We start from the raw sequence: 27,538 nt of genomic DNA, 5'->3' as shown, positions 1-27,538 counted from the left end.
TCAGACGGTAAAGACGTACTTTGGTGGTCACGTACCCCAAGTAGAAGATTTATGCCATTCGTCTCCAACAGAGTTGCCAAAATTCAAGGGTCAACGAAGTTCTGAACAGTGGAGGTATATTCCAACGGACGACAATCCTGCGATTTTGGAACTAGGGATATGACAGCAACCGAACTGGCTAACTCTTAGACCTAGTTGAAAGGCCGAAATGCTGAAGAGATGCGGAGTGTAAGTGGCCAGAAAATCGGATTAAACAGCCATCTTCTGCACCAAGAGAGATTCGAACACAATGGCGTTTCAGCAAAGCAGAATTGCAAGGTAGTCAAGAAAGTAAACTGATTGCAGGCATCATAGAAAGATCATTAGACTGGCGTTTAACCCTCTTTCGATTTTCAAGTTATCCCCGACTCGCAAAGATACATGTGTAGGTTTTTTGCTTTCTACATATTTGCTGTCTACGCAAAGCACAACGAAAGGCCAAAGAAATTAGTCTATAAAATTGAGGCTGCTGAAGCTGTAATTATCGAAAAAGTCAAGCGTGGGAAAAGTAATGCACGAAGTGCCCAAGGCGCAAAGCCAGACCTGCTGGACAAATGATGGCACGTCTACCAAGGATCAGGGTGAAGGAAACTAAAAGCATTCTGTCGAGTTCCTGTAGATTTTGTTTGCCCATTCTTCATTGTTCAGGAAAGAGGGAAACCCAGAAAGAAAGGCTACCTGTGCGTATTCTTGACCTGCTTATTTTCAAGAGCAGTGCATTTAGAAGTCTCGTTTGGAATGGATACTTATTTGTTTCTCAACACATTTTGTGGAATGATAAATCGCATGGGCCTTCCCCAAGACTTATTTCCGACAACGAGGGTACGTTGTTGGAGCAGACATAGAGTTGCGCGAACTGGTCATGAAACTTGACAAGGGCGAAATTCAGAAGTCTGCTGCCAACAAATCAAACAATATTTCATCCATCACTGTAGTGACAGTATTGAGCAGGAAGTCTCAAAAGCCTTTCTAGGCTTATCAAGGAGACCCCCCTTACTAACTGTTAATAACATTACTCAGGCGATATATGAAATTATGATAATCTATGTTAAAACATTAAATTCCTATAACAGGTCAAGGAATGAGCTACAACTTAATTATACTAATAGCGTCCAACAGATCAAGAGAGAAAATACTAATAAGTAAAGAGTAGAAAATGCAAGAATCTTTTGTTAATATTTGCTCAGTAAATAGTTCCAGGCATGAATTCACAACAACTTACTTAACTGCATAAAACATTTAAATCATTCATTCATTGTAGATTATCGTCCAATCAACACACGCCTGTCGAGTAAGTTGAACTATGTTGTTGTGAGTACAACATTCAGCATCACGTGCAGTGCACAGGCCAACCCACCTGCAAAGTATCGATTCTACAGAGAGCACGAGAGTTTATTTAACACTTCAACTGGCAGTGATGCTGAAACGTATACAACCTCAGTTGGTGAAAGAGGACCTCAGGTGAACTACAGTTGTACACCATTCAATGAATATGGCGATGGACCCAAGGAAACAATGACAATAACAGTCAGAGGTAATTAAACTGCTTGGTGGGCTCCCAAACGATTGTTAGTTGTTTTAGGTATGGTTTGTTGAATTATTTTCTAATTAGCACAGAATGCTACTTTGAATCCAGCGGATTTGTATGTTGTGAGAGGGTCGTGGTCTAATTTAGTTGTCTACTCGGTGTTAAAGGGATTTCAAACTTATTCCGCCGACTAACTTTATACTGCACAGAATTTCATAATGCATTTCATTGTGCAATAATGTTCAAACGCGAAGTGCATACACAAATTTTCTGTTGTTCAGGACGACCTTCTTGTCTGAAGAGACTGTACGCGTTAGAACGGATAAGGGGAATTTCGGCTTTTCACCGAATTGGCTGATTTTTCTATGAACATCAATCATTACATCCTATAAACAAATATCACATTTACTGAGCTCAATGCGATTTTTTTCGTTGTTGGCGAGGCGGTTGACAAGGTGACCTTAAAACTACCCAATTTACCTTTGGGGACTCTACGATTTATCTAAACATTGCTGGTGCTGCCAAAACGTCATTCCTTGCTTAAACAGCTTGAATATTTTACACATTGAATTTCCAGTTGTCAATAAGTTAAACTTTTGTTTTCTGTGAAATTTTGACTGAGTTACCTTTTTTTTTTTTAAATGCGTCCTCCTAAACTTGTTTTTTCAGAATGTGTTAAACGTGACATACATGTAGTTAAAGCCTATTTTCACAATAGAGGAACCTGACTTAGGGTCAAATCTATTTTAACTCAAAAGCACTAACACCAATCTACTTATGTATGGAATAAAATTTGTGGGCATTCTACGCTGCGTGCCGTACAGAGCTCCGCAATTTCCCTAATAGTTACGGATTTCAATCAATAACTTTCAATAACTTTATTTGTGTCAAAGTACTTTAGCATACCTGCTAATTGGAGACACAGTAAATACCAAATAAATATTAAGTATAATAAAATTCTAGGATACTGGAATGCTAGATACTACTAGATACTACTATCTCCGAAGCAAATCAGGCACAGCATCACGCGTAAATGCCAGGCATCTTTTTTGTACTGTAATGGAACTGTCAACATTGTTCAGAGAGAGCACAGGTTCGCTCTGGTCACTTGAGCTGTCTTCAAGCCAGTTAGTAGATTTGGATCTCAAACTGCGGACCTTCATGGTTGGAGCTTTCTTTTCTTTTTTGGCTGGCCTCTGTTTGTGCAAGTTTTTTGGATGCGTAGCTTTAGGTTTCGAGCGACAGACGTTTGGCAAGTGTCCAACTTTTTTACAGGGATTGCACGTGGCCTTGATGGCGCCGCATTCATCAGGACTGTGTCCGTTCGTTCCACCACACATGTAACAGCTGAACTGTTTCGATGGAAATCCGCGAGAGGAGTGCACGTAGTCAATCTGGATTGGGTTTTCCTTGGTTTCTTGTGACAGAATTCGTGCTTCTTGTACCACCGTCTCTGCACTTCGCGCAATTGTGATCGTCTTTGCGAGTTCCAGGTCGTCCTGTTGGAGAAGTTTGTGCTTCAAGATACCGGAGGAACATTTCTCGACGATTTGGTTACCAGCTCTCAAATGCTGGTCAGATACATGTCGATCGACTCGTCTGTCTTTTGAGCTCGCGATCTGAACTTGTAGCGTTCTGCCACTACGTTTCGTTTTGGTGCAGTGTCCACTCAGGGCAGTTTTCACCTCTCCAAGGGTCTTGTGTTCTCCAGGGAGCGTATCTAAAATACGTTGTACGTCGGGGCCAAGGCAGTGCAGCATCGTAGCTCTCTGAACCGCATCGTCCTTCTTTTTCAGATCTGAGGCTATGACGTATCAATGTTGAACGCCTTGGGTGCGGGCAACGACCTTTCCATTCAGTGTGGAAGTTCTGCCGGCTCTGGCTGGTCGGTTACTGGATTTTCTACCGAAATTGGCTACCGGTTCTGGCTGTACTGGATTGTCTGCCGGGTCTGGCGGTCCTGGACTTTCTGCTAGTTCTACAGTTACGAGTTCATCCTCGTCGCCAATGTGTTGTGTAGTCATTTACTACTTAAGTGAGGAGATACACACTCTTCCATTGCTTTCTATGTAATGTCCTTTATTCACTAAGCAATTATCTATATTGGAGTATAATTATTATTCTACTTCATTCTTTTTTAATACGCGTCTGGCACTAGAAAAATCTAAACAGAATCTTGAAGCACTGTACGAGGACAAAGTAGAAGAGATTATACTACGCGCAAGTGCTCGATGGCACGAACACGATAAAAAGAATAGCAAATATTTTTTTTAAATCTCGAGAAACGCACCCATGCTAAAAAGCACGTAAGAAAGCTGCATATTAGCGGTGTAATTTCTACTGACCCCTTTATGATTATGGATTCACAACGCAAATTTTATAAGAACTTATATCGTAGTAGAAATGTTAATCTAGATAATGCAGAATCATCGATTTTTTTTGATAGTCCAAATTTACCCACATGAATCAAGAATAATATGTGAGGATGGAATAACTGCGGGGGAATGGCAGAACGTTCTCGAAACCTTTCCAACTGCAGAAACGCCAGGCAACGACGGGATACCCATTGAATTTTATAACACCTTTTGGCCATTACCTGGTGATACTTTTATTAACTCCTTTAAAGAAGCTTTTATGAAGAAGGAAATGTCCCCATCTCAGAGACAGGCAGTGATTACTCTTATTGAGAAACAGGACAAGGATAGGACTTACTTAGAAAATTGGAGGTCATTCTCCTTGACTAACATCGACGCCAAAATTGCGTCCAAAGTTATAGCGACCCGTATAGAGTGTGTGCATGGCGGCCATGTTGGAGGACTAAAACAATAGAGGATATTTGCATAAGAATAGAATATATTTCCCAAAGGAATATCATTGTATTGTTTCGGTCCTCCAACATGGCCGTCGTGCACACACTCTATTGTCAAAGTTTTACCCGAAATCATTCATAGCAATCAAACTGGGTACGTTTCAGGTCGCTACATAAGGGAAGCCGCAAGATCAATTCTAGATATAATGAATTACACGAAATTAATAAAGATCATGTCAGATCACTACAATTTAAAATCGGTGATAAAATTTTTGATCCAGCACTTAGCAAGTCTAAGGATTTCTACGGTTTGCTAATATCCAGTAAGGCGACAGAGTCCAGAGGCTTCACAAAGTTGAAATCAAAATTTTCTATTGATGATGTGGAAACGAAAAAGGCCTTCTCATTAATAAGGTCCTGTATCTGCGAGACATATGTGCAATGCTTTCAATTTAAAATACTAAATGACATTTTATTCACAAATTCCCGCTTAGCTAAGATAGGTTTAATACAAAGCGATCTTTGCACGTTTTACAATACTAGTGCGGAAACAATTGATCACTTATTTTTTACTGTGTTTACTCACGTGCATTTTGGGAAGAATTTGAATCTTATTGGATCGCTATAGCCAAAGAACAAAGAAAACTTGAGTTAAATACTATTTTAATTGGTGTCACAGGTACTAATTGTTCTCTGTTTAATTACTTAATCGTTTTAGGTAAGCTACATTTATGGAATTGCCGTAGGAATAATAGTCTTCCTTTTTCCCCTTCGTTAAAAGAAAATATGTAACTGAATGTCACATTGCTGCTAAGTTTAATAATAGGAAGATGCTAGAGGCTAAATGGAAACCCATTTTGAATTATAATTTAATAGGTACATAGGTGTGTAAGCGAAAAAAAAAAATGTAAAAAGTAGTGTAAGAATTGCAGTCTAAGGAAGTATTATATAGTATAAGTAATAATATAAGTATAAGTAACGTATTGTAGGTGGTATTGTAAGTAGTCGTCTTGTTTTGTAAAGTAGTGTTCTTCGTGTTTCAATAAAAACAAATTATTCTACTTCAACTCAGTACTTTCACATAATACTGTAACATGCAGTATTTTCACATAAAGTAACAGTTACACATGTCCTTGTTACTATAGTAATCAATACACTACAGCGGCCATGGTATATAAGCCATTATACCATGCCCGAAGAATGTCGACCATTTAATTGTCTTCTGGTTGTTCTTTCAAAGCAAAATCAGCAATATATTGCAATAGTTCTTGAATGTTTTTAATAAAACAATTATTCCGCTGGCGCTTGTTGGATATGATCATGAGATGCTATCTATCATCTCATGATAATTCCAAGCGCGCTCATGGAATAATTGTTAATTATATGTCTGGCTTAACGCCTGAACTTGGCCCGTTATTTTACGGATATGGTGAATGTTAGGAACTAGCTTGTTTATTTGGTTGCCGGCTACAGTTTATTCTGAAGAGATTTATCATACAAAGGAGAATACCACCCCGTTCTGGACAATTCTGTCTATACACTTGTAATAATTGTATAAACCAATAAAATTGGTGGTCTTGACATTTTTGTATCTTTACTTTTGTTAGAGGGTATCGTTACATCGCATTTTCTTAGTGGCCTCAATAGGAAGTACCGGGACCAACTGAATTCTTATTTGGTGCCTGTCCTCCAGAGTTCATCCCGCAGTTGGTTTGTGAAGTGTTGGCGTGCTACGACAGATGGCTGGGCAGCATCTACATTTCACAGCAACTGTGATGGAAAGGGTCCCACTGTTACTATAATACAAGTCGGCAATTACATATTTGGTGGATACACTGACGTTTCTTGGTCCAGTAAGTATCAGTTTAAGGTACCACGATTTTATTAAACGATCAGATTCATGGATTCGTTGTAGTCCACGACAATTGTTTACCAACAAAGTAGCATAAGTAGCAGTTGTTTTCGTCTGAGAGTGCGGGAGCTGAGAAAACTTGTAAAGACCTGAAGCACGAGAAGGAAAAAAAATGGTATTGGGAAAGGGAAAGGGGAAACTGCTTTTGTTTTACTTCCTTGTTTGTTTGTTTTTGTTTCTGTTTTTGTGTGTGTGTGTTTTGTTTTCTTTATTTGTTTAGTTTTGTTTGTTTGTGTTTTTTTTTTGGGGGGGGGGGGGAGGGGGTGAAGGGTGTTGTTTTCATTTTCTCTCTGGAAGCTTTAGTTTGTTTCTTCGAGCTCACTTGGAAGGGAAAAGTCACTACTATGCCAGCTACCAACAAAGCAGTAGCGATATTTCGCGACGGTGCAGTGCTTTCACCCTATTTTTTTCGCTTCCTGAAAGGGCGTCTGAGCAACAAGCTGGGATCTGTGTTCTGATTTATTCACTGTAAAAAGATTTCAGAGCTCTAGAATCTCTCTACGGTGGCAGAATTACCTTAGATGATAAAACCAAATACTCGTTTCCACTCCCCCACCGACCCAACACCACAGTTTCTTTAGAAACTAACCCTTATTTATATATCTATTATTTGTTTAGTTTTGCTTGTTTTCTTGTTTGTTTGTTTGTTGTTGTTGTTTTTTGCTTTTTTTTGGGGGGTGGGGGGGGAAGGGGTTGTTTTCATTTTCTTTCTGGAAGCCTTCGTTCGCTTCTACGAACTCACTGGGAAGGGAAACGTCACTGCTTTGCCGGCTACCGACAAAGCAGTCGCGATATTTCGCGACGGTGCAGTGCTTTCGCCTTATTTTGTTCGCTTACTGAAGGCGCGTCTGAGCAACAAGCTGGAAAATTGAACACTTATGACGCAACATAATCATGGGTTCATTTAAATGTTTTTTAATTATATTTTTTTTACTCGGACTTGTTATTGCTTTGAAGCACATGTGCAATCTGAAAATAAAGCGTGACTCAGGCCTGCAAGTCGTGTTTCAAGCGCGTGTTTACGATTTTATGCGAGCGGTGAAATCATAATATACTTTGAGTTACTCCAAGTCGCTCGCTTTCTTCTGCAGCGAACGACACTGCTTTGATGCTCTTATCAAAATTATTCATCATAACCTGCCAGAAAATGAATTGTACTCCGACTTATTCATTTTATCTGCTAAATAAAGTTATCCACTTTGAGCAACTGGAAACAGAAGGTGAAATACGCGCACCAGAGTAAAATTAACAGGTGTAAATGCCTTTTTCCCGTATAGGCCTTAGCGGAGAATCATAAATGACGTCTTATCGTCAGCTAGTGGTTGGGATTAGTAACGAATCTTTTAGGGAATCAAAACAGACGTCAATATTGAAGTTACTCTACGGATTTAGAAGTTAGCTGCAAAGTACGCTCCCAATTGGATCTCTGTCCCGTTATTTCTGTACATGCACGGGTTAAAAATTATAATGCGGTAGGTTAGTGGAATCACGTTTATTTTCATTTATAAGCGCTCACAGATACTAGAAACACAAAAAAGCTTTCTCTATTTTTCTCCTAACTAAGTGTCAACTAAGTTAATAAGGTGATTTATGAACTGTAAAAAAGATACCAGAGCTCTAGAATCTCTCTACGGTGGCAGAATTACCTTAGATGATAAAACCAAATACTCGTTTCCACTCCCCCACCGACCCAACACTACCGTTTCTTTAGAAACTAACCCTTATCTATATATAAAAATATATTTCCACAATAATGGTAAGCCAACTGTGTTTGTTTTCCTTTCCTAGATTCTTGTGGTTATGCTTCATCCAGTAAATCATTTATCTTCTCACTGTATAACATCAATGGCTACGCTCCTGTTAAGCTGCAGATCAAGGCAGGGTGGACCAGTTACGCTATATACACATGCTCTAGTTACGGACCAACGTTTGGTGCCGGACACGACATCCACATATCAAACAACGCAGGGAGCAACCGAGTTTCTTACACCCATTGTGGCTACACATACCCCCTTCCCCCAGGGTATTCTTCATCTGGTTCTTCCTGTACATTTTATGCAGGAAGCTCCTATTTCACTCCCACTGATGTTGAAGTATTCTACGAAACAACCACTTAAGACAAACAAACAATATACTGTGCTTCCCGTTAACCGACCGACCCTTGAAATATTTAAAGTTTAAAATGGTGATGACTCCCAATGTTTGTAATTCTCAGTTCTCCCGATCTCGCCTTAGTATCTCCTCTTTTTCATTTCCACTTAGACAACTGCTTTAACTCTGAAGGGCCGTTTTCTTCCCACATCAGAGTTTTTTTTTGTTATTGTTGTTTTTCTTTTTCTTTTTCTTTTCTTCGCAGATCAGGATTTCTTTCTTTAATTTCGTTTTTATTTTATTTTATTGTTTTTGCACATTTCTTTTGACAAGTTAACCGACGGCACAGTATGCTTCGTTTGCTCTGAAGGGGTCTGTCATTATAGATTAACTGGTACTAGCCAACTGTTATGGAGGATTTTGCAGTTTTGCACGGAATTAGTAGCTTAATATTCGGCAGAAAATTTTGATCGTAGCACAAAGAAATATATAGCTTGCATGAAATAGGCTATTGATCACAAGTTGACGGTCCGTAATTTAACTACATTTAATCATAAAAAGAAAGGAGTTGGGTTTTCTTGCAAATTATTTATTCGCTCTCGCTGCAAGAAGTTAAATCGCTTTAAGATATTCGCTGTTTTCTTGTTCTCTGAAACTTTAAAAAAGCAACAGAAGCAAAATGTAAACAACTTGTGAAGCTAAATTAGCATTTTTTTTGTCCCTTGAGGCTTCTGAAGTATTGTACTAAACTTAAGCCGACAATTACCTTCTTTAGTTCGTTAAGTTTAAAATTACTTTAGGAGCTGGTTTCGTTTACTTTAGAAGTAGATAGCTTTCTATACGATTAATTTACAGCTAGTAAATTCAGCTGTCCTGTTATTTCCTAGTTGAATTGGTTCTCATTAGAGGTGTAGATGTGCTCAACTCACAGCTGTTCGTTTGTCGTTGGATTTCCTAGTTGTAATTTAGTATATTTAGAAAGACGTTTGCCGCTGGAATTAGTTTTCCAAGCTGGACTCACAATCTTGAATACTAAACGACAATTTAATTTAGTTCGCTATCTACAAAAACTCTTGTTCGGCTTTTAATGGTTTTTCATTTAATTCTATTGACACGCAAATAGCACCTTGTAAAAGAAATAATTCATGTACAAGCTCATATAAACCCTTGTTGTACAATGTTCCTTCGAATTACAAGTTGAGTCAGAATAAAGCTCTGTTGGACCAAATTCTCGTTTCTGTTGCTGAAGTTCTGCCCAGTTCGTGGTTAGATCCTGGTACCACCTTGAGAAGTGACAGTTTCTCCCTACAAGCGAGTGCTCCCAATTGAGTGAAATTTTCCCCGTTTCGTTCCTGTCTAGCTTTCGTTGCAGTTTCCGCGTATTTCCCACAGAAGCAGGGAAAATGTACTGTCACACTACAGAACATGTGTTTTTTCTTTTTGCGTTATTCAGGCGTGCGAGGATAGCGCGGAGCGTGACTCACACCCTTCCCGTCGTGCGTGACTTGCTGTTCGCTTGTGACTCGCGCGTTTCCCTCCGCTAGCCTGAAAAATGTCACAAAAAAAAAATAAATAAATAAATAAATGAATAACGCTTGTTCTTGAGAATAAATAGTAAAAAATAGAGGCTGAGGTAAGAGATAACTAATAGAGCGAACAGGGCATACACACTGAGTTACACCGCTCTCCACGACAGAGGATTCTGGGGTAACATGTAATGGCTGTCCATTTTTTTTCTGCGCCATTCTCGCAGCAGTCCACAAATACAAAAGGCAGAACCTTACTTGGTGCAGATTAATTACAATTATAATTCCACTACTACATTATTTTACGATGTGACCGGAGAAGATCTCGTATCCCTGGTTTCATTGGTGTATAGCTGAGTAGCAGAAAAAACCTTCATGATGTGGAATAATGAATAACTTAACCGATGTTTTAACAAATCATAGTCGCGGAAATTTTACTCATTGCTTGCGCTTTAGGCAAAAAGTGAAATATCGACCTGTATTATATCTAAAAATTCAAGAATAGGGTACATATACTCGAACATCTAAGTTTACGTGTCCTGTGTAGCCTTGAAAATGTTATTCTGTTGACACTGATTCGTGTTTAAGGCCGGGTATCAAAAGAATGAATGTCAGTTAAATATATTCCTTAATTATGCATTAGAAAATTCTATTATGTAAGAAGACTATTTACCTGCTTTGTCGGTTCGTAATTAAGGCTGTTTGTGCGGTTCATCATTCACATTCAAACTTGGATGACCCTGGAACTGATTTGTATGAAGACATTTCACAAATAGGTGGAGAAAGACGTTCCTTTCAATTATTCTTTTCTTTTGATTCTCTAATTATTTAAATGCATTTTGTGAATTTTCTATCACAGAATGGTTATAAACCAAGAGGTCTGATACAATATTTGAAATGTTTGGGTGCCATATTTATACTACACTACTGAGTGTAAGAAGGAAAACAAGAAAATTGAAGAAAATCAGTTAAAAGTTTATGGGAAGACGCAATATTTATTGTTCCAAATGTAAAGAATTATTTTAATGGGTGAAAGGTCTTGGTTTGAGGTGTGTGAACACAGTTTTTGCCCATACTACGGGGCTAAAGCTGTTAATGCAGTGTAAGCAAGCATGGAAGCATCAGAGTGTAGGCTCGATTTCCACCACTCTCTCTGGTCCAGTTTTCCTTCCCGAGGGGATGAGCACGGGCTCATTTCTCGAACAGCGGCTGGAAATCGATCCTGCAATGTTTGTAACATGCAAAGTTTGTCGTTTCCGAGAATGAATGTAAATGATTGCAGAAAAATTAAATGTTTCTGTTAACTGACGAAAATTAATATCCTAGAAGCCAAAACTGTCGAAAAGTATATTTTCAGTCTACAGCAAGTCTGCTGTGAATTTAGTACTCTGTCGAGCAGCGTTTAAAACAGGCTGCGACTAAAATTCTATATCCTTTTTTTAGTCCCGATTCAGTTTAACAGTTAATATTAACACCACAATCTTTGTATATTTCAGAAAGTTAAACTGTTGATGAGTTAATGTCTTGGCCAGTCGATTCCACGATAATTACTTAATCGTTCATCTCGAACCTTGGCAAGAAAATTTACGAACAGCACAATACACCTTTAATGCATTCAACAAGTCAATCAAATTGCGATAATGTTGTATCAGTTTTGAGCTAAAGTGGCGTTCCTTTTTCTGGGGGAGAGAGGGGAGCCAAAAAGTAGAACATTTTGACTGTGTTTTCAAGGAAAAAGTGGTCTGCCTTTTTTAATTGTTTTAAAAATGGCGAGTTTTCGTTGTCTTTTGGGATGATCTTCTGCTTTTGCTTACTCTTTCTTGCAATTAGCTATGAGCATGTGCATGCTTTGGGTCTCAAAACACCTGACAAGACATTGAATATTTTTGTTGTGATTTACTTATTTGGAAACAAGGTAGAATTTTCTAAGTCTAAATTCCTCTAATAATGACAGATATCGTAACGATGTTATCACGGTCTATTTATCTCAGCGAATTTCCGATCAAGCTTATTTTTTTGAAACTCAATTAAAGTAAAATATCCAAATTATCGAAGCCAGTTGATATTCAGAGTTGTAGAGTAATATCACAAACTGAAATGTTGGCGATGATGGGCATTAAACTGAACTAAAAAACTGAAACCGTCAGATCAAGTGAAGTCGATTTGCGCAAATGTTATTTAAGGAATAAAAAGACTTTTGGTTTATTTTTAAACAGGAAACAACGCATAATTAACCCCAGCAAACATTTTTCTCCACTTGATACTTAGAAAGGTCGCTCTATTGCTGTCTATAAGGATTATAGTTCACAGCAAAATTTTTCCCGATATCTGATTGGTTTTTGAAAATTGACAGCAGACGTGATAGTGTTCACTCGCAGAGGGACTTGAGCAGGCCACAGATTGAAGTCCATCCAGGGAAAGATCCCAGATTAGCAGTACTTCTCCGGGAAAAAAAAAGCTGCCTTTAATTTTTCTAATTCATTAGCAAACAGATTGCTTGCATTAAGGGTCAAATTTATAAACTAAAAATTTTCACTTTCATTGATTTTTGTTCGGAAGAAAATTAATCTGAACAATAAAGACAATAGAATGTTTCTGTCTCGGCTTAATAGAAAGTTGACGTTTTAAACCTAGCATCTTAGGGCTAGTATTTTTTCATTAGTATTATTTCTTTTTTCTTTTTTTTTTTAATCTTTTTTTGAGGGGCAATTACTGGCCAATTCTTCCTCGACAGAAAACTCCATTGTTTCGATAGTCGAGAGAATGTCATTAAATTTGCGTACTTCCAATAATTCATGCGTGCTACTAATAAATCATCGGGAGTGTCTACTAATTTTAGCTTATTTATTATTTTGACAATAATAATGTAATCTTTTTTTTATGTTATTAAGTTATTCAGAATACTCGAGTATCTTTCTAAATAAAGCACGACCAAAACAATTTAATTTTGTTTTGTGCTCATCGATGGCCGTTCAAGATGCCGCATCTTTGCTTTCAGACCTGTTTCCGTATGTAAATTTGACTTACTGCCTTGTTTAACACATTATTTTAAACTATTCCATATAATAAGTCTGTGTCATTATTCTAAACATCTTTATTCGCAAGGACTTCAAACTATTCTTCTCTATTGTGTAAACTGGTTATATAGTTCGCTTAAATTTAATATCGATCGCAACGGATGAACTTAAATGGTATTTCAAAAATTATATGCACATTAGATTACTCATGATCAGTGTAACACACTTCTATAGACTAGGACACCGCGCCCGAACTCTTTTAGACCTGGTCTGGGGCCTGTTAACGAGAGAGATCCAGCTTGCTGCCTACAAAGTAGCAATCAATAAAACGACTTATCGAGTCTCTCTGCTAAATTGGGAATAGCGATAAAGAAATAGAAGAAACCTGAACAATTTACGTTCTTCCTTCAGCGTTTCTTGTGAATTGCTGCTATACCTCGCTTTTGTCGACAAAAAGGTATTTTGCAAGATTTTTACGATTCGTAAAAGCGCTCATGTACTATAATTAACAAGTGAACACTAGTCCATACAGCTATAGAGTGTGTGCACAGCGGCCATGTTGGAGGACTAAAACAAAAGAAGATGTTTGCATAAAAAATAGAATATATTTCCCAAAGGAAAATCATTGTATTGTTTCGGTCCTCTAACATGGCCGTCGTGCACACACTCTATTGGCACTACATTTACAATTGCCACGGAGATGTGCCTCTTCCATCGTCTTCACCAGACAGCCATCAAAGCCATATTCTGGTAACGAGTTTCGATCGCTAGAGACGCACTTGTGAAAAACAAGTTGATGCTCACACTGAACCTTTATTTAAAAACTTTTAAAGATTTTGTAATGAAAGTACGCGCTAAAAAGTCACGACGTTTCGACCTCTCCGAGGCCATTTTCAAGTGCGAGTAAAAAATAAAAACCTTAGCATAAATATATTCATACAATTAAAAATCGGTAAGAATGTCATGAACGCTAAAATGTGTCAAAAATGTCAATGATAAGTATTATAAAGTTAAAAAAGGACATAAAACAATGAAACAATGAAGCAGTAACGAGGCTTGTAAAGAACTGGTCTAAACAAATAATTTAGCGCGGATGGAATCACACTGTTTGTTTAGTGATGGTTTCAGTTATTTGATAAAAAGCATTTCAAAAATAAGACAATCAAGTTTGTTCTGACACTTTCTTAAAATTTTAAAACTTTCCGCAATGTCATTTGGGGCCATATTGTGCTGCTTCCTCAGGTGGTTTTCGATTGCCGATCCCTTGTGTTCCTCAATTCGCTGGTGAAGGTGTCGGCACGTGTAGCCTACATAGCCTGCATCGCACAGGCCACACTGAAAATGACACACAGCGCATTGTTGATTTACAAGTGGTGGCTTGTCTTCCATCACTTTTATTTCATCCTTGATCTTCCGACTTGTGTACACCGGGCTGATATCCACCTTGATCTTCCGACTGAGGTCTCCAAGTTGTCTGCGCACTGCGTTTGCAGATTTCTGATCTTTGAATGGCAGCACGATTATGATTGGGGCTTCTTGCTCCTCAGGTACTTGCTGTTGGGTGTGCGAATACTGAGACACTTTCCAATCAATGAATTGACGGATGGTATACTGCACAAGTTTGTCTGGGTAGCGCAGTGGGGGAAAAGTCTCTTTGAGACGTTTACATTCCTGATGAAAAAGCTTCTATGTACATGAGAGCTTAAATGCACGGTTGAGCATGGTATTTAGCAATTATGATCGTTTATATCTACTGTCCACGTGGCTGTGAGAATGTAATAGTAGCCCGGTGTCCGTTGGTTTCCTGTACACCTTCGTGTCTAACCGGCCATGCATCCATTCCTGATTATATCCATTCCTAGAAAGGGGAGCCTGCCGTTTTCTTCGTTAGGAACTCAGAGGCTGTTTCAAAATCAGGCATTGCGCTAAGCGTATCATCTACGTAGCGTTTGTAAAAAGCAGGCATCTTGTTTTCGGTTTCTAGTTGTTTCTCGATGTTACACATGAATGCATTAGCCATGAGAGGTCCCAGTGGCGAACCCATCAGCAACACCGTCCACCTGTTTGTACAGGTTGCCTTCGAATTTCACGTGGTAGGGTTACAAAACAAACATCTAAACAACATCAAGAAAAAACTCTTGTTTTACTAGAAAGCAGATAAAATCGGTCTTTGCATAATTGTCTTATTACTGGTTATACCAGTTAAAAGTAGACGACGACAGACTGAGTCCTGACGAAACTAAATTTCTGTTCAAATTTGTTTTACAAGTGACTTCAGAGTGGTCTTGCGTATTTGAAGATATTTTCAACGGAAAATTGTTAACGTTACTCAGATTCTCAGAGGGTGGATAACACTTGTGACGGAACCTATCATATATTCTTTGTTTTTGTTTGTCATCATGTGAACTTTTCTTTTTAGATAATAATTGCTGGTGACCGTGAATCCGAGGACACGAAAAAACTTCTGTAGTGCGTTCACACTCATTACATGCCGAACAAAGTCCTCATGTTATGTGATGGTAATCAAGACAGCTTCCTCGCCTCCAAGTTGTCTGTCTTCAAAACACTGGAGCGAAAAGATGGAAAGGCTACAGCGACCGTTTGCGAAAACTACACGTGCTCGCTACCAGTGAACACTGTTGAGGGTTTAGAGAAGATTTTATCGAGATAGACAGACTTTAAAACTAGGTGGATTTTTTTTCGAACTGTTTTAACCCATAAAAAAGGAATTTATTCAGGTGTCGAAAGTAGCCACGTGCTTTCTCTAGTTCTGGTTTTGCTGAACTCTGTGATTCGATAAGAAAAACCTTATGCCGCATGCTCTAACCAATCACAACAAACGCACGGCTTTGAATAAGTCTGGAGGGAATGCAACACAAACTTGGCTTGAGTATGGCGTGTTTTCCCGCGCTAGGCATCGCGTGGGCTCTGTAGTCTTCTCATGCAGACGTGGTTAAATGATTGTAGTTACGTTTAAACAAGGTAATATGTACTCCATTTCGCGGTTTTTATCGTAGAAGCTGATGTCATGATAGTAGCCTCGCATCACTTTTAGACCCGAACAAATAAGAATCCTGCACTATTGACAACTTTGATAGACAAAGTTTTTTTTGATCGACGAGTTTTCATTGGGCAAAACGATTCCAAAAGAGTGGTCAAAATGAATTGGTGAAATCGTAGGATTTGATCAGGTATTTGGAAACCGTTCCCTCACCAAAAGCAGCTCCTTGTTTCAATTTCCGGCAAAGGTAGTTCTGATGCCTCTATTTTTTTTTTTTACTGGTTTCTTCAATTCACATTTGGCGTAAAATCTATAAAATTAGAGAGATTTGTGTGGAGAAATAACGACGAATTATCTCAGCCACGAATTGCATTAAGAAGTTAACATTTGGCAAGTGGAGTTTTATTCTGCTGATCTTTCCAACTAAATCATCAGTCAAAAGTTGACGAATTACATTTTTGTGTCGTCGTCTCCTCAGTGCTCCTCTAACTCGTTCGACAGGGAAAAAATTTTTCTCGAAAAGCTGTAACAAGCACGTGTGAAATAAAACTGTTAGCTTTATGCCAGTCTTTAAATGAACACTTTGTTTCATCAACACTTCTCAAACTCATTAATAATTCATGCAGTCAAAAGCCAATAAATGACCTCCATTTCGGTCAGGTGGATGAATCTTGATACCCCAATGAAACACCAGATGAAACACCACCAGGTTTTCATCTGAGATGAAACATGTTTTTCATCTGAGATCAAACATTTGCATTTTAATGAGATTAATTTCTTATTGTTTCATTTGAGAAGACATGTCAAAAACTCGGGCTTCGTGCTTTATCACGGGTTCCAAATACCTCGAAACAGATGAAAGCACTCGGCCTGCGGCCTCGTGCTTTCATCTGTTTCTCGGTATTTGGAACCCGTGATAAAGCACTCGCCCTCGTTTTTGACATATTACTTCTCAAACTCATTAATAATTCATCAAGAGAAAACAAAGAAAATCACTACCGTGACCGTGGTTTGGATATGTGATCCTAATTACCAAAAAATTTTGCCAACTTTAGCCTTGAATTTCTCCAAGAATTATTGATCATTTGAGAAGCCATATCAAACACTCGAAAGTGTGTTTCATCAGACATCCAAACACCTCCAAGTCGTTTAAAAAAACTCGGCAACGCTTCGTCTCTTCAACCTACTTCTCAGTGTTTGGATATCAGGTGAAACACGCTTTCTGGTGTTTGATATATTAGTTCAATATTTTTGGTACTGTTAAAAAAATAAACCAAATTAAAGCATAGAATCAGTAACTTCCTGCTGAAACTACATTTGTCATTCCTATGGTCTGCCCACAGCCTTTGTTCTTTTTAAAAGGATACAATAATTGAGATTTGGCTATGCACGATTCGTGTGATATTATTATTAGTACCTTCGCTCAAACATGAAATTGCTGTTAAAGCTTCAAAAACCAAGAAATATCAAGTGATTTCTGAGTCATACTCAGTTTATAGCGATTCTTCAGGAGAAAACGGGAAGAGCTTGAAATATTGGGCAATCTTTGTCCGTATTTCTATGCAATTGATAGGAACACTGTGAGAAGTTTGGGAGAATTCAAACATGTAGTGGAAGCGTCAGCCATGCACAACAGTTTCGCGTTCTATCGTGTACAGAAGTGTGAAGTCACACATTGTATTTTAAAAAAAATAGAAAGCGAACTGAGGAGTCTGGGTACGAGATTGCCCGGGAGGCGGAAATTGGAACAAGCTAATCTTCGAAAGTTCGAATGCCCTGAGAGTGGACGGTAAGGTTTCGAACTGATTGGCACGTAATCTTTTCCTTGTTAACCTTTTCCAGCCTAACTTTTCTCGGCTCAATTTACAAATGGTTTCAGGATTTTTGGGGGCGAGGAAAGTGGAGACTGTACGGTAATGTATGTCTTTGTTTCCTGTTTCAACGTTTGACATCCGGAAAACCGCCTCACCACAAGAGGTCTTCTAGTTTCAGGATTTGTTGATGTTGGTTTACAGGATCGGACCTTTCTTTTTGCTCTCCAACAAAATTTTCAATTGTTTTAATAGGCATTTGAGGTAACAAGATAAGTTTGCAAGTATCTGTTAATTAAAGCTATTTTGGGAATTCCTTTGTGCCCGGGGAAAGGGTTATGGGTGGAGGGGGTACTCCCCTTAATGGCCTATACGGGGGAGGCCCCCCTCGAAACATGAGTTACCTTTGTCAGGTTGAAAGTATACAAAAGGGTATAGATTTCATGAACTGAAGTATGGAGAAGGGTACGAGACCGAATTCATAACACCTTGAACACTCAGACCAATCGAAAAATAAGATGCAGTTTTGCAGTTTTTTCATCTGAAGGTATGTGATAGGGGAACCACTTTTGTAAAGACGCGACATGAAAGGGTTATCTTTTCTGTCAAAAGCGGTGTATCAAAAGATAGGGGTTTAGAGCTCCAGGCGGAGCCTCCCCGTAGACAAACGTGTTAAGTTGCTCCCCCCGCACCCGGGTTCTTGTGCTACTAATATACAGACCCAGAAGGCGCCAATGGTAATAAAGGACCTGCTACATTATTCACTACACAATTCACTCTGATTCAAGACAAGATGCTTCGAACTAAAGGGAATTCCCGAATTTAATGGAGAATATTAAAGCCCAATTTATATACGAGTTCAAAGTAAAAATCATAGTTTTTAATCCAAGAGGCCAACCAAACTGGCATTTTGTCGTTTACATAAACCTAGCTAGTTCCTTAGTTTGTCCTACATAAATACTTGCGTATTTTTTCAGCGATGCGATACCGGTATGCGGCGCTCCTCTAACCAGGGATCAAGCCCAATTTTCTTTAAACCATTTTCACTAGAACCTCGAAACGAAAACCAAAGCCTCATTGAACGGGCGAGCAATAAGAGGAAATAAGCGTGCTTTTGAAATTGGCCCTGATCGTAGGTTAGCGGCGCTCATTCATTTTATCTAACATGTCGGACTTCTTGATGCGCCGCTTACTTGAGAGATATTTTTGCGAAAGACGCACTCGACATAAAAGAACATTTCTAAAATAGCATTACTATACTATTCTTTTTCCAAAAGCGACAACAACAGGAACAAAAGCTGTCCTTATGATTGTCTACTTCGCAGTAGTTTTAACGGCACTGAGGTATAATCAATCGATAAACCGATAGTCGATAACAATCAGTATCAATCGATAGCAATCTGTGATCGATATCGATTGACATCATTTGTATAGATTTATTTCTGATATTGATTTCAATCGATTGACTACCGCTGGGTTTAAAACGAACTGTATATTTGTACAGTTTCCTCTCAAAGGCTTCATATAAAAGCTTTGAAGAATGTAGCGCTTATTTGAAGGTGATTCTTTTGAATCTTTGCTCCCGTGCCAGGTGCTTACTCGGGGGAGGCGCTTAATCAGAAGCGGAGCTGCAGTCCGTAAGCGCAGTCATTCTGTACTTTAAAATAACAGAAGCCTTATTAACATCTAAAAACAGATGTACAACAAGAACCGGAACCAAGTGGAAAGAAGGACAACGATCAAGCGCCGATGGATCCCTCAAGCCTTTTATCCCTAGATGCTTTCAATCCGCACAGTTTACTCAGTTCGTCTTTGGTCAAATCTCTATTATCACGACTCAGTGAAGCAGTGAGCAGTCTTGGTAAGGCACCTATGAATAAAAACAAGAATATTTTCAGGCAAGGCGCTCAAGTAAGTAACACAGTAAAAAGAATGCGTTCTCATAGACCTTACTGCAAATATTCTGTCCATTTTCTCCGAGACACGGAAAGGAAGGTAATTTCTGTTACTACCTATATTGGACCGACCCCTGTTTCCCCAATATGGTGTGCGATATAGCGAACGATAATAAACAGGAGGAAGAAATGAGTTCCCTTCAGACAGGTGAATTCCCCATCCATGACTCTGTTTAGTCAGGAATAATAAGTCTCTCAAGACGTGTATTAGCATTTTCTGAACTTATTTTAAATCCGTAATGTCAAATAATCAATTTCAACTGACCTTTACTTTCCAAGATCAAATGTCACGTTATCTCCAATCAGCATAAAAGGCGCCCACTGTCTCACTTCTGCAAAGCCGTTATCTCTCATCCACTTCATGGTCTGGTGAAGAGATTCACTGGCACTTTCACCACGAACAAGATGCTCGTAGAAGCGACTCATGAACTGCTTTGTTGCCAGGTCCTCTATGGCCCATAAAGCAACCAAAACGGAACGTGCACCGGAGCCTAAGAAGGCGCGGGCTATTCCGACCACTCCCTCTGATCTAATCTGTCCACGTGCACTGTGCGAGCAGCTAAGGACTACCAGTTTGGCTCTCAGACGAACTTGTGAAATTTCAGCCACTGTTAATAGGTAGTGTTCTTCTTGTGGAATCCCTTCAAAAGAGCGTGGAGCAGCAAGAGCAATTTCTCCTCTCTCGGCATCACCGTGGGCAGCGAAATGTATCAGACCTACTGAGTTTATTCGCTGAAGAACTGCCTGCTTAGTTGCGTGTTTTCCTATCAACGGCTGAGCTCCCAGCAGTCGTGCAACCATCTCTGCTTCCTCCCTTGCGCCAGGCAATGGACATAATTTCTCACGACGTCCCTCGTAAAACACCTGACCGATCTTAGGCTCACCCACTATCAGTACACCGGTCTGACTGTGATAATCTTCTGGACTCTCCTGAATCAGCCTGAGAGTCGCCAAAGAAGGAGCAATGCGGATCCTAAAAGTCTCCGATAAATACTTCCCATTGTCATCCTTAAACGCGGAAAATGGAACTTTCCATAGGACGCTATCAGGAACAATGATGATTTCGGGCTCCACAAGTAGGTCAACAACAGGACCGATAATCATTTTGTAACACTGCGAGAGATTAGGTGTGTCATTATACTGGCTTTCGTCGTCTCCGTCTTCTTCTACTGAACGTAAAACTGCGGGTTCGTCACCGCCCGAAGGAGACGCCTGTTTCACGTAAGCAGTGTTGGAAGGAAACAGTGATCGATCTTCGCAGTGCTCTTGAGTGAGCTGGAAATGAAATTTCCTAAAGATGATGTCATTGAAAATTTTATCTACAGGCGTGCTTTCCTTTTTGATTCCAAAATGGTCATTCACGTCTTTTTGTCGAAAATGAATGGTTTTGTTTGGCTTAATAACCCACAGTAATAATTCGTGGTGGTGACAGGAAATGTATAAACAAGAACAGTTACTTTCTTTTGTTTCAGTCCTTCCAATGTTAAACCACGAACGTGGATTCACTGATGTTTGTTGCTCCACAGAGTACTGAGCGGACATTAAGTCTGCCAGGGCTCTGGCCCGTCCGAGTTCTTGCGCGCAAAGTGCTTCATGAAATTTCCCAGTCATCAAAAACCAACGGCTGAGGATTTTGTATGCAGAAGCGTTCTTGTCTAAAAAAGAAATCTTAAATTGATCATTGGCTCTTAAATGAAGTCTCATTTCCTCACACTTTTCAATGCTTGCAAGGAGACTCGAAACAGCATCGTCTGCGTTTCCAGTCAAAAACAAAGTGTCTTCTGCAAGTGAAAGGTGGTTGTTAAACTGAAGATCAATTCGTCCGGTCTCGTAACTAAGTGCAAGTGCCTTCTCGTGATACTGTTTAGCCTTCAAATATTCACCTGTACGAGAAAAAACAACTCCCAGGTTTCCGTAGCATACTGCTTCTCCGTCCTTGGCGCCAATTTTTCTTGCGATCTCAAGTGCTTTCTGAAAATATTCTTCCGCCTTGACATATTCACCGCGAGATTCAAACACCTTTCCCAGGTTTATGTAACTTGTTGATTCTCCGTGTTTGTCGCCAATTTCTCTTATGATCTGAAGTGCTTTCTGAAAATATTCTTCCGCCTTGACATATTCATCGAGACAATCAAACACAGTTCCCAGGTTTCCGTAACATGTTGATTCTCCTCGTTTGTCACCAATTTCCCTTTTGATCTGAAGTGCTTTCTGATGATATTCTTCCGCCTTGATATATTCATCGAGACAATCAAACACAGTTCCCAGGTTTCCGTAACATGTTGATTCTCCTCGTTTGTCACCAATTTCTCTTTTGATCTGAAGTGCTTTCTGATGATATTCTTCCGCCTTGATATATTCACCGAGAGATTTAAACACATTTCCCAGGTATCCGTAAATTACTGATTCTGCTTGTTTGTCGCCAATTTCTCTATTGATCTGAAGTGCTTTCTGAAGATATTCTTCCGCCTTGACATATTCACCGAGAGATCCAAACACATCTCCCAGGCCTCCGTAACATGCTGATTCTCCGTGTTTGTTACCAATTTCTCTATTGATCTGAAGTGCTTTCTGAAGATATTCTTCGGCCTTGACATATTCCCCGAGAGATCGAAACACATCTCCCAGGTTTATGTAACATGTTGATTCTCCTTGTTTGTTACCAATTTCTCTTTCGATCTGAAGTGCTTTCTGAAGATATTCTTCAGCCTTGACATATTTCCCGAGACATAGAAACACAACTCCCAGCCTTACGTAACATTCCGCTTCTCCCTCCTTGTCACCAATTTCTCTTTGGATCTGAAGTGCTTTCTGAAGATATTCTTCCGCCTTGACATATTCACTGAGAAATCGAAACACATTTCCCAGGTTTCTGTAACATTCTGCTTCTCCGTATTTGTTACCAATTTGTATTGCGATGCTGAGTGCTTTCAAGTAAAGATCTTTTGATTTTTGATACATACCTTGGTTTTTATACAAATTCCCCTGTTCAAATATTTGCGTTAGTTCTTTGTATTTTTCATCACACTGGCGGTGCATTCTATCGCTTTCTATCGCACTTGTGTGGTCACTGATAGGAACAGAGCCATTCTTCATTTGGATGTTATTGAGAAGAATCAAGCGTTCCTTGGATAATTCGATGGCTTTGAGAGTACGACCGGTTTTGTAAAGGAAATTGGCCACATGTGTAGCAGTATTGATAACTTGTACAACTCTTTTAGTGCTGCCCATAATTGCCGTTTCTACAAACTACAGAGAGAAAACAATGAATGAATTGATGTATTGATTTCATGAAGCAAAGAATGTAATGGGCGTATCAGCGGCCATCCGGGTGGTGGCGATATTTTTTGGCAGAAAACTACCACCGTTTCTACCTCGATGGTAATTAGTACTTTATGATCAATCGTTGAAAGAGCTTGAATAATCGTTTTCAATAGTAACTTGATCACTGCAAATGGTACTTTACAAAGCAACGTCTCATTTTAAAGGGACACAGTCACCTGGTGCACATGCGCATTAGATACCATTTCTTAGCTGATTTCCATCAGGCACTTCATCGCACGTCTCGCGCTGAGAAGCGCATCCTTTGAAAAATCTAAACAAATCTTGTCGAGTCGAAGTATTTGCTAGTCAAAATTATTATAGTGATTATAGACCTAATGTCATATTAGAACACTCATTTCCTTGATACCATGGAGAATTTACTGATGGACTGTTCTGTCGCACTTTGTAATAATCATCGCACTTTGTAATAAAATAGCTGTCACACTTTGTAATAAATTAAGCTGTTGCACTTTGTAATAAGCTTTTAATTTACTTTTGAATACATGTTCTTTGGAAAATAAGTGAATTCACTGATCACCCAGGGCACAGATACGTTCTTCTTTGATATTTTAGCGGAGCTCCCGCGCGCGCCGCGAGGCGCGCGCGAGCGAAGCCCCATAGCTAAGAGATTTTGGTAAACCCATCAGTGCGAGAAATTTTGGTTTGGTTATGACGTCACTTCCGTCCGACCGACCGACCGACCGTACATACGTTCGCTACTCCATGTATGCCACCTTTAAATGAGACACTTAAACCCTGTGCTGTAGCCCCCTTTTTTACGGCGGGAAGTTGCATCACCAACTGCGTTTTAGAAAAAAAAAATAATGATAATTTTGACACAATACAAAGTCAATTTTTGTGACCAACGGAGGGAGAAAGAGCAATACGACTAGCGGCAAGAGAAACAAATTGCCCGGCACATCATCAGAATCTTGACACTCATGTCCAATACACCCAATCTTAGTCGAATCGTCAGTAAGCGAAGACGATTCGACTCACCAGAAGTCAGGTCGTGAATAAATGCTTCGCAAGGTCGCTATCGATCGATTCGTTTGCCCTTGCAGTCGACCCGTCTTGCCGGAAGTCGATTCGCTTGCGGGATCGTTTGCCCTTGCAGTCGACCCGTCTTACCGGAAGTCGATTCGCTTGCGGGCTATGAGGGAGGGCAGACTGAATGTCGACGATTCGACTCGATTCGACTCGAATCGATCGGTTTGCCTTTGCAGTCGACCCGTCTTGCCGGAAGTCGATTCGCTTGCGGGCTATGAAGGAGGGCAGAAAATGTTGACGATTCGACCCGATTCGACTCGAATCGATCGATTCGTTTGCCTTTGCAGTCGACCCGTCTTACCGGAAGTCGATTTGCTTGCGAGTTATGAGGAAGGGCAGAAAATGTTGACGATTCGACTCGATTCGACTCGAATCGATCGATTCGTTTGCCCTTGCAGTCGACCCGTCTTACCGGAAGTCGATTCGCTTGCGGGCTATGAGGGAGGGCAGAAAATGTCGACGATTCGACTCGATACGACTCGAATCGCTCGAATTGATCGATTCGTTTGCCCTTGTAGTCGACCCGCCTTACCGGGAAGGTAACAAAGAAGGCAGGTAGAAAAGCGTGTATATGCTCGTTCTTAAAGCGTTTGCGCGGTAAAGAGCGTGTACACGAGAAAGGAAATATACATAAACCTTCCTCGTTCTTAAAGCGTTTGCGCGAGAAAGAGCGTGGGCACGAGAAAGGAAATATACATCAACCTTCCTCGTTCTTAAAGCGTTTGAGCGAGAAAGAGCGTGGACACGAGAAAGGAAATATACATCAACCTTCCTCCTTCTTAAAGCGTTTGCGCGAGAAAGAGCGTGGACACGAGAAAGGAAATATACATCAACCTTCCTCCTTCTTAAAGCGTTTGCGCGAGAAAGAGCGTGGACACGAGAAAGGAAATATACATCAACCTTCCTCCTTCTTGAAGCGTTTGCGCGAAAAAGGAAATATATATATATATATGAACATCCCAGAGAGAGCGAATATAGATGAACCTCCCTGAGAAAGGAAATATACATGAATATTCCTCGTTCTTAAAACCTGTTAGACCGTGCGACGAAATTTACATAAAACCTTCCTTGAGTTCCTGAGGGCCTGGGGACGAGGCTAGTAAGTAAGTAGTAAGTAATTTATTTAGTGTCAAATACACAGGGGGTGGTCTCCCAGTCCCCCGAGCCACAGGCTCATGATATAAGTGTTTGACAGTATAAAAAAAAGATAGTAACTACTAATTAAATTAAAAAGTAACAAAGTAGCAAAAGACGCGTGCATGTGAACTATGGCTGGCTTTATGAAAGACCACATGCGGTTCTTTCGGTTTTCTTCTAATCTTAACTTTGTGAGAAGAAGTTTTTTAAATTATCTGAGTTGACGTCAGTTGCTAAGAGGTATGTGTGTGGAGAAAAGGAGGTCATTGTCAGTGGGAAGCGAAAGAGTTTGGATGGCGACGAGATCTTTGTTGGTGAATCGGAGAGCCTTTTTTATTTGTATCCAACTGAACATTTTTATTCATCAAAACAGTTAACCAGCATTTACTGTTTTCTTAAATTTTGTTATAGTTGTGATTATTTGGGAATAGGACTTTCTGTCATCCAATTCTGTCTGTCATCATACTCGTGAATAACAATCACAGAACAAATTAGACTCTACTCACTCCTATTACCATATTACCCTATTTCCAGCAACAATCCGCCTTCCGGTTGAAAGAACGCCTGCGCGAAAGTTTGAGCAGTGATTTTGAATTAAGATTTTTTGCCAGAAGTGCTTATAATCTAATTCCTACACCGTTTCCTAACGGCAAGTAACCATAGCCTTTCCGCTTGCTGCGCCTAAAGGTCGATTTCCACTGTCGCGTCGTGTTTTAGCTAAGTGTCTAGCCAATCGACTTCCGGTTAGACGGATCGACTACAAGGGCAAACGAATCGATCGATTCGAGTCGAATCGCCATAATCCCAGACGAATCGAGTCAGATTGGGTGTATTGGACAACCCTCGGAGGAGGGGGTAATCCCGTATACAAGCTATATAGGTTTGTTCGGCGCCAAAGGGTATGGCGGCTTTTAATTCGGTTTGGTCTGAAATATGATATAAATTTTAACCATTTCATGGAAAAACCGGTATCACCAAGGGACAGATCCACGAGGACCGCTTAAGTTGGTCGTTTGACTGCTGTCGCAGATAAACGGAAGTAACATGCTTCCAAGTTTCTAGGCCCTAAAAACTGAAAATCCTCGACTTGCTCTGTATTATGAAAACAGTTGAGCATTACATGTTTAAGATGTCGTATTTGTGTCAGAAATAGTTAATGATAGTTTATTTGTACCATGATTTAAAACTGTTATTGCATGCGTGCTACAAAATGGTAACTAAAATGGCGAATTGTAAGTTACTCATTCAGGTAATAAGGTTATGTGATGGATTATGAAACGTAAACTGACAACTGGAAACTGCGGAAAACGTACACCGGAAGATAAAAAAAAGGTTATTTTTTCAGTGTATGGGCATTTTGCGTTGACATATTGAAGAAGAAAACGGTAGATTTTTAGTGATCCCTGGGGCGATTAAGGTCATCCTAACATATTTCCATCGAAATGAACCTTTGGTTGCGCCTGATTCTTTCTATACTTATCACGCCGTTTACAAAAATCTATAAGCACACAAATTGTAACTTATACATTCCCATACCTGAAGATGGCATTCGAATGTGTCAAAACATGTTTTCTTATAACGTGAACTTTAAACGTGGATCGGTGTTGTCTAAGTTTTTGTTCGTTGTCCAAGCAATGAGAAAATCTTTATTATTTCTCCTCGCGTCTCCTTTTTTCTGAAGCCTACTTTCAGTAACACGACAACCATCAGTAACACGGCCAAAATTTTGCGTGCTCTGACTGAAATTAGTAGTGCTTACGACGTTTCACCGTGTATTAAGCCAGTTTGATCAGTTTAGTTTATGAAGCGCATTACACAATTTCTTTCTTTCGCCTTTTCGTTGCGTTAGACACTTTTATTACATTAGAAAGTAAACGGTGGTCTGATGAAAAACAAAATGTACACTAAATGTCCCTCTAATGTAAAATGTATAGGCCATTCAGAAGCCCAACAAAATAAGGTTTTATAGTTGTACTTACCTCGTACTGTTGGTCTATTCACTGTTGTTGCTAATAAAGAAGTGACTTGCTTTGAGGTTAAATTTCTCGCCTTAAAAACTGAAAATCCAGGACTTTCGCTGCATCATGAAACCAGTTGAGCATTGTTTACGACGTAACATGTCGCTAATAGTACAACTATGACAGGAATAATTTCTTTTGTACCGTGATTTGTAACTGGCAATTTTTAGTTATTTCATTGCATGCGTGCAAAATGGTAATATAAAAAAAGTGGCTGATTGTAAGTTACCCGTTCAGGTAATAAGGTTATGTAATAAAGTATTAAACGTAAATTGACAACTGGAAACTGCAGAAAACGCAGAAAGGTTCCAAAAGGAAAT

General features: G+C 39.6%; 2 protein-coding genes and 1 pseudogene across 2 annotated transcripts in view; 1 reads left to right on the top strand and 2 right to left on the bottom strand.

The window, feature by feature from the left end:
• Nucleotides 1-11,104, top strand: part of LOC146451186 (uncharacterized) — a gene marked incomplete at its 5' end in the record, with an annotated part of 113,903 nt that extends 102,799 nt beyond the window's left edge. Inside the window, one exon of the mRNA XM_085099497.1 lies at nt 8,077-11,104. Within this exon, the coding sequence (XP_084955623.1) occupies nt 8,077-8,405 (329 nt within the window). The remainder of the gene's footprint in view (nt 1-8,076) is intronic.
• A 2,889-nt stretch (nt 11,105-13,993) lies between these two features.
• On the bottom strand, nt 13,994-14,966 carry LOC146451185 (uncharacterized; annotated as a pseudogene).
• Nucleotides 14,967-17,943: 2,977 nt separating this feature from the next.
• On the bottom strand, nt 17,944-23,007 carry LOC146451184 (uncharacterized). Its single transcript, XM_085099519.1, has 2 exons — nt 19,955-23,007; nt 17,944-19,604 (listed from the first exon to the last, which is right to left on the bottom strand). The coding sequence occupies exon 1, from the start codon at nt 22,918-22,920 to the stop codon at nt 19,957-19,959; it is 2,964 nt and encodes a 987-aa protein (XP_084955645.1). The 5' UTR covers nt 22,921-23,007; the 3' UTR covers nt 17,944-19,604; nt 19,955-19,956.
• Between the last annotated feature and the right edge of the window lie 4,531 nt (nt 23,008-27,538).

Source organism: Pavona decussata, unplaced genomic scaffold (genome assembly GCF_977016875.1).
Source record: "Pavona decussata unplaced genomic scaffold, jaPavDecu1.1 SCAFFOLD_395, whole genome shotgun sequence".
Lineage (NCBI taxonomy): Eukaryota > Metazoa > Cnidaria > Anthozoa > Scleractinia > Agariciidae > Pavona > Pavona decussata.
This window is presented reverse-complemented; position numbering and strand designations above follow the sequence as displayed.

What these genes read in the sequence shown, in the direction of transcription:
- LOC146451184 (XM_085099519.1), bottom strand. Translation starts at nt 22,920, where the DNA reads ATGGGCAGCACTAAAAGAGTTGTACAAGTTATCAATACTGCTACACAT.